This window comes from Chionomys nivalis, chromosome X (assembly GCF_950005125.1).
Source record: "Chionomys nivalis chromosome X, mChiNiv1.1, whole genome shotgun sequence".
NCBI lineage: Eukaryota > Metazoa > Chordata > Mammalia > Rodentia > Cricetidae > Chionomys > Chionomys nivalis.
This window is the reverse complement of record NC_080112.1, coordinates 91,398,965-91,406,884: the sequence shown is the minus strand read 5'-3', so window position 1 is coordinate 91,406,884 and position 7,920 is coordinate 91,398,965. Positions and strand designations below refer to the sequence as shown.

The 7,920-nt window shown below is 40.4% G+C and overlaps 1 protein-coding gene across 1 annotated transcript; it reads right to left on the bottom strand.

Annotated features, from left to right (window-relative positions):
* Window positions 1-4,760: 4,760 nt before the first annotated feature.
* Window positions 4,761-6,047, bottom strand: LOC130868005 (60S ribosomal protein L4-like). The gene has a single exon (XM_057760237.1). The coding sequence runs from the start codon at window positions 6,033-6,035 to the stop codon at window positions 4,761-4,763; it is 1,275 nt and encodes a 424-aa protein (XP_057616220.1). The 5' UTR covers window positions 6,036-6,047.
* Window positions 6,048-7,920: the final 1,873 nt, after the last annotated feature.

Sequence of the window (7,920 nt, the reverse complement as noted above, 5' to 3'; positions counted from 1 at the left end):
GGCAATGACTCTTCTGTTTCTATATTGTGAAATACCTTAAGGAGTATAGGTATTAGGTCTTCTTGGAAGTTCTGGTAGAATTCCGCATTGAAACCATCTGGTCCTGGACTTTTTTTGGAAGGGAGGTTTTTGATAACTGCTTCTAATTCTTCACGACTAACAGGTCTATTTAGGTTGTTCACCTGGTCCTGGTTTAACTTTGGTATATGGTATTTATCTTAAAAAGTGTCCATTTCTTTTACATTTTCCAGTTTTGTGGCAAACAGGCTTTTGTAGTAAGATCTAATGATTCTCTGAATTTCCTCTGTGTCTGTGGTTATGTCTCCCTTTTCATTTCTGATCTTATTAATTTGCAAATTCTCTCTCTGCCGTTTGATTAGTTTGGATAGGGGTTTATCAATCTTGTTGATTTTCTCCAGGAACCAGCTTTTTGATTTATTGATTCTTTCAATTGTTTTCTGTGTCTCTATTTTGTTGATTTCAGCCCTCAGTTTGATTATTTCCAGTCTTCTACCCCTTCTAGGTGAGTCTGCTTCTTTTTTTTCTAGAGCTTTCAGGTGGGCTGTTAAGTCTCCAATGTGTGCTTTCTCTGTTTTCTTTAAGTGGGCAGTTAGTGCTATGAACTTTCCTCTCAGGACTGCTTTCATAGTGTCCCATAGGTTTGAGTATGTTGTTTCTTTATTTTCATTGTCTTCAAGGAAGACTTTAATTTCTTTCTTTATTTCTTCCTTAATCCAGGTATGGTTCAGTAGTTGACTATTTAGTTTCCATGAGTTTGTAGGCTTTCTGGGGGTAGCATTGTTGCTGAATTCTAGCTTTAATCCATGGTGATCTGATAAGATACAGGTGGTTATTAATATTTTTTTGTAACTGTGAATGTTTGCTTTGTTACCGAGTATGTGGTCGATTTTTGAGAAGGTTCCATGAGCTGCAGAGAAGAAGGTATATTCTTTCCTATTTGGGTGGAATATTCTATAGATGTCTGTTAAGTCCATTTGATTCATTACCTCCATTAATTCTCTTATTTCTCTGTTAGGTTTCTGTCTAATTGACCTGTCCATTGGTGAGAGAGGAGTATTAAAGTCTCCTACTATTAATGTGTGCGGTTTGATGGCTGCCTTGAGTTTTAACAATGTTTCTTTTACGTACATGGGTGCTTTTATATTAGGGGCATAGATATTCAGGATTGAGATTTCATCCTGATGAATTGTTCCTGTTATGAATAGAAAATGTCCCTCTCCATCTCTTCTGATTGATTTAAGTTTGAAGTCAACTTTGTTAGAAATTAGTATGGCCACACCTGCTTGTTTCCTAGGTCCATTTACTTGATAAGCCTTATCCCAGCCCTTTACTCTGAGTAGGTGCCTGTCTTTGTGGTTGAGGTGTGTTTCTTGTAAACAGCAGAATGTTGGATCCTGTTTTCGTATCCAATCTCTTAGTCTGTGCCTTTTTATAGGTGAGTTGAGTCCATTGACATTAAGTGATATTAATGACCAGTGGTTGTAAACTCCGGTCATTTTTTTTTTAGTAGTAGATTTTGTGTGTTTCCCTTCTTTGAGATGTGCTGGTAAAGGGTTTCTAGATGTCTGAGTTACTGTGGTCATTGTTGGACTCCTTGATTAGTGATTTTCCTTCTATTACTTTCTGTAAGGCTGGATTTGTGGCTACGTATTGTTTAAATTTGTTTTTATCCTGGAAAATTTTGTTTTCTCCATTTATAGTGAACGAAAGCTTGGCTGGGTATAGTAGTCTGGGCTTGCATCCATGGTCTCTTAGTTTCTGCAGTACATCTATCCAGGACCTTCTGGCTTTCATGGTTTCCATAGAGAAGTCAGGTGTAAGTCTGATAGGTTTACCTTTATAAGTAACTTGGCCTTTTTCCTTTGCTGCTCTTAGTATTCTTTCTTTATACTGTATGCTTTGTGTTTTGATTATTATATGGTGAGAGGATGTTTTTTTTTGATCCAGCCTATTCGGTGTTCTGTATGCTTCTTGAACCTTCATAGGTATATCTTTCTTTAGGTTGGGAAAGTTTTCTTCTATAATTTTATTAAATATATTTTCTGGACCATTGAGCTGCGCTTCTTCTCCTTCTTCTATTCCTATTATTCTTAGGTTTGGTCTTTTTATTGTGTCCCATATTTCCTGAATGTTTTGTGATGAGAATTTGTTGGCCTTGCTGTTTTCTTTGATCAGCGTGTTTATTTTCTCTATGGTATCTTCAGAATCTGAGATTCTTTCTTCTATCTCTTGTATTCTGTTGGTTATGCTTGTTTCTGTAGTCTCTATTCATTTACCTAGATTTTCCCTGTCCAGCTGGCCTTCTGTTTGTGTTTTCTTCTTTGCCTCCATTTCAGTTTTTAAGTCTTGAACTGTTTCCATTATTTGTTTGATTGTTTTTCCTTGGTTTCCTAGGGTATCATTCACTGATTTACTCAATTCTTCAAACTTTCTGTTATACTTCTCATCCATTTCTATAAGGGCATTTTTTACATGCTGTTTAAGGGCGTCAATCACTTTCATAAAGTCAATTTTATCTACTTCTTCATGATTAAGGTGTTCATGTCCTCCTGTTGTGAGGTCGCTGGGTTCTGGTGGTTTCATATAGTTTTTCAGATTGTTGGGTGAATTCTTGCATTGGCGCCTGCCCATCTCTTTCTCCGAATGCTCCCCTATGGATCTTCTTTTACCGGATCAGGTCTCCTTGCCTACTGATGTACTTTCCCAGTGATGGCACCCTGCAGTGATAGCTCTCCTGGTGCTCCAGTGATGTCTCTCCTGGTACCAATATCATATCTCCGTGCCCAAAGATGGCTCTCCTGGTACCCAGATTAGCTCTCCCACTGATGGCTCTCCTGGTGCCAAGATCAGATCTCCGTGCAGGTTGGGTAGTTCGTAAACAAAGGCCTTACCTTGCTTGGTGCAGGCAGGCCAGTGAACCAAAGGAAGTCTCGCCTGCCTACTTGCCCTGAGGATTTGCCCCCAGCGCCAGACAGACTGAGCTGGATGGTGTTATGTGCCCAAAGAGGAAAGGGGGCAGAAGGAAGAAGGGTTCTGGATGCAAGCTGGGTGGGACAAGAAGAGAGAGGCAGTATGCAGGGTGTAGAGCCCCTGCAGGGAGGCCAGGGAGTATAGGGTGGGGGATGAGGAACTTCAGAGTTCCCTGTCCAGGGCTGCTTCCGCCGCCGCCAGTCAGGTCACAAACTCACCCCGCTGCTGTCTCTCCTGGTGCCTAGATCAGATCTCCGTGCAGGTTGGGTAGTTTGTAAACAAAGGCCTTACCTTGCTTGATGCAGGCAGGCTGGAGAGACAAAGGAAGTCTCGTCTGCCTACTTGCCCTGAGGATTTGCCCCCAGCGCCAGACAGACTGAGCTGGATGGTGTTATGTGCCCAAAGAGCTCATTAGCTATTTTTTGAGTGAATTGGTTTTCTTTCCCAATGGTAACTTGAGATATCCTTGTGAGAAGGTTCTGGCCCAAAAGCTCTTCTCCAGCCAGGAACAAATAGTCAAGCTCTCTCTATATATAAGAATAGAGTGGCCACATACAGCACTGAATCGGGAACAAGTGACCAAAAAGGGATGTAATCTTAGACTTTGTACACTTAGAACACCATGATATATTCATCTTGGATATGTGAATTGAGTGTGCAACTGGCCCTGTTACTCATATCCATCTATTGCAAGTTGTGCACAAATGTAAATCTTATGATGTTGATCCTAAATATGATTTAATTCTCTTATCCTACAGCTCCCCATTTGAATGTTTTATACATAGGTAAAATTAGGCAAGCCTAATATTGATTATATATAATGACTGCCATAGAAAAGTAAGCAGCACTTAATGTTTGTACTGATAAAGTATAGTGACCAGAACTGGTACTAGAATTATAGTTCATGCACAGCCTTACATGTATACACACTGTAATTCCAAAAAAGTAATTCAGAGACTTGGGTGACTGATACAGAGGAAATCAAGGTTATGATAGATCTGACACAGCACACATGATTTTATAGATTGAAAATCATGTTCCTTATAGCTAGAAAAATGACAATAAAGACTGGAGAAACCACTCAGCAATCAAGAACATGTGCTGTTCTTGTAGAAGACCTGGGTTTGGTTCCAGCACCCACATGGTGGCTTACGACCATATGTACTGCCAGATCAAGGGTATCCTATGCCCTCATCTGGTTTTACTAGGTACTTGACACATAAGATGCACATACATTCATGCAAGAAAAATACTCATAAACATGAAATGAAACTAAATCTTTGATTATAAAAAACTAAAAAAAAATCAAAAATGTATGTGAAAACCATTGTAAAGATAGATTCCTTGATCTGCAAGTTTAGATGCAATGTTATATAAAAAAAGAACCTTTGGGAATTGCAGAATTTCAGCATAATTAATGAGAGAGCTTTATGCAGAGTATCTTAAATAACTGTGCCTCTGGGAACCAGCTCTTACACACTGCTTTAGTCTTGGCACAAATTTGGTTTCTGCCTTTTATTTGCTGCTTATTTTGCTTAAAATAAGTAGAATGGTGAGCTGCTAAATATAGAAGTCAAACTATTAGCATACTCCATCTAGTAGCATGTTATACTTCTGTATCTCCTTCCCAAAATTAATCAAAGGCAAGTTTTACTCCAGAAAAGAACACCTATTTGTAGATATATATATTTTTTTTGCATCTTTGATCAGGTTTTTATTCAAATAGGCTGTCTCTATTTGCTCAATGGAATGAAAGGAATTTTAATAGATTAAGCAGCAGACTTTTTCTCTTCTTTAGTTGGTTTCTTCTCTACTGGCTTTTTCTCAGCTGCTGGTTTCTTGGTAGCTGCAGCCTTTTTTCCTGCAGGCTTCTTCTGCTTCTTGACATCCACAGGCTTCTTTTCTTTCTTACTTTCTGCAGGCTTCTTGTCTGCAGTCCCCTTCTCTGATTTGGTAGCCAGTGCTGCTGCTGCTGCTGCTTCCAGTTTCTTCACCCGGAGTTTGTGATTTCTGGCCTGGTGAAGAATGGTATTCCTGCGCATAGTCTTTGCATGTGGGTTGAGCTTCAACATGATTCTCAGGTTCTTCAGTGGATTCTTCTTCAAGACTCTACGCTGAATCTTCTTGCGTGGTGCTCGGAGGGCTCTTTGGATCTCTGGACTTCTCAAGATTCTGCTAAGGTCTGTGTTCATCATCTTGTGCATGGGAAGGTTATAGTTACTCTTGAGGGTAGCAGCCTTACGCCAAGTGCCATACAACTCATCTAACTTGCGGAAAGCACTTTCAGTCCAGATGCAGAAACGCCCCACATGCCCACCAGGAGCAAGTTTCAAAATGTTAAGCTTGCTGACATTAAGCAGAGTAATACCAGGGATGTTTCTGAAGGCTTTGGTGATACCATTATCTTCATTATAGATGATGCAGGGCCCCCTGCGCTGGATACATCGTCGGTTTCTCATTTTGCCTTTGCCAGCTCTCATTCTCTGAGAGGCATAGACCTTTTTGATGTCATTCCAACCTTTAACTTTCTTAAGCAGCTGAACAGCCTCCTTGGTCTTCTTGTAACCTTCAACCTTATCTTCAACTACCAAAGGGAGCTCAGGAACTTCCTCAATACAATGACCTTTAGACATCACCAAAGCTGGTAAGGCTGAGGCAGCCAGCGCAGAACAGATGGCGTATCGCTTTTGGGTTGTGTTCACTGGGCGGTGCCAACGATGCCAGGTTTTGGTTGGTGCAAACATGCGGCCTCCCCGACACATATTTCCAAAGGCATCCTGGCCAGAATGGTGGGTACCACCACCTCGAACTCTGGGAATTCGAGCCACAGCTCTGCCAGTACCCCAAGACTCAGCACTGGTCTGATGACCTGCTAATTCACTGACGGCATAGGGCTGCCTGTTGTTTTTCCTCAAGTTGGTGTGAACAAAGTTCACAATATCCGGTCGAATGAGAGCTTTGAAGACAGCTGGCAAAGTGACATTCTTGCCAGATGACTCCCCCTTTTCAGAGTACACCGATATGAGGGGACGGGCACAAGCCATGACAGGGAGAGGAGAGAGCCTTGTAGATATATTATTACAGACTCTCAAGAACAAAGATAAACATACAACCAAGACAGACCCATTAATATCTGAGCTATGGATAACATGTAAGAAACTTCACACAATCAATAAACACAAAGACTAGCATCTAAGAGAAAAAGTAAAGACAGAAAGTGAAAAACATACTTAAGGTATAAGTAATGTTCTCAGAGTATAAGAGGTTATGAACAAGAAAAAACACATACTTAAAACAGAACTAGGAGTGATGGACAGAGGACTCAGCACTGAAGAGCACTTGTTGCTTTTTCAAAGTACAAGAGTTCTGTTTCCACTACCCACATCAGGTAGCTCACAATTGCCTGCAACTCCAGCTCTGTGGAATCTGAAGCCCTCTTCTGGTGTATAGAAGTACCCACACTTGCACACACATTCGCACGCACACACATACACATCCTTTATTAAAATAAAATAAAAACTTTTGTAAACCTACAGGAATGGGGACAGTAAGATGGTTCAGCATTACGAGCATGTGTCATTGCTGTGGAGAACTAGAGCTGAGTTCCCAAGACCCACATTGAGCACCCACATTGGATGACTGTAACTCCAGCTCTAAAGGGATCCAACACACTCTTCTGGCCTACATGGCTGTATATATACATATGTGTGTGTATGTGTACATACCCTCACACAGACATACACACAAATAGAAATAGATATTTTGAGAAAAACTGAACCAGCCAGGTGCAGTGGTGTATGAGACAGGGGTGAGTAGAGCTCTGTGAGTTCAAGCAAAGTAAGGTCTACATAGCCAGTTCCAAGTTGGTCAGTGCTATATAATGATTGTCTTAATAAAAACAAGAACCAATTTTAACTTTTAAGAAATATATAAATAAAAGGAAACTGAACATATGTCACATAGCGTAAGAGAAGAAAAATGCGGGCTATACTATCAAGTCAAACAATGCAATGTAGAAGGAAAAAGAAATAAGGATATTAAGAAATCCATAACACGAATGACTTTAGCTTTATAATTTCAATATCATGTAATGGGAAATCCAAAATGAAAGAAGAGAAGAGGAAATTATAAATGATATTAGCCTTTGGACGAAAAGGAGACAACTAAGTGCTTACTAAAGTAAAAGAAGACTTGTATAACATGCGTGCCAGGGGACACAACAGACTCCATGATGGAAGCATATTTTGGTTCTGGGTGGCCAGGATGAAAGAGCAGTTCCTTGTAACAAATTGGTGCTCATGTGGCCAACTAAATCCATATAAAACCTGAGAGGGCTTGAAAAGAAATTCTAGTCAAAAAAATACAGAATTTAACACAGCTTCTTGCTGTTTGCTGGTGGCGTGCTACAGCTCCTTTAAGAGAGATTTTCCTTATTCAACCATAGCAGGAAAAAAGGCTCAGCCAGTTTAAAATGCAGGCTTTTGGGGATGTGCTGCCAACACAACCTCTGGGTCTTTCAGGAGATTGTGTAGTTCATTTAAATATGTAATGTATAATTTAAAATATAGGTTAATAGATAGCCATCTATAATAGTCAAAAATTTTTTTCTCTGAATTATATTTTATTTTATTTTATTTTTTTATTCTTTTTTAATTAAAATTTCCAACTGCTCCCCGTTTCCCATTTCCCTCCCCTCCTCCCAAATATTGTCCCCTCCCCCTACTCCCCTCCCCCTATCCCCACTCCTCTTCTCCTCCCCCCACACCATTCCCCCTCCCTCTCAATACTGAAGAGCAGTCCAAATTCCCTGCCCTGTGGGAAGACGAAGGTCTTTTATCTACGTCCAGGAAGGTGAGCATCTAAACAGGCTAAGCTCCCACAAAGCCAGTTCATGTATTAGGATCGAAACCTAGTGCCATTGTCCTTGGC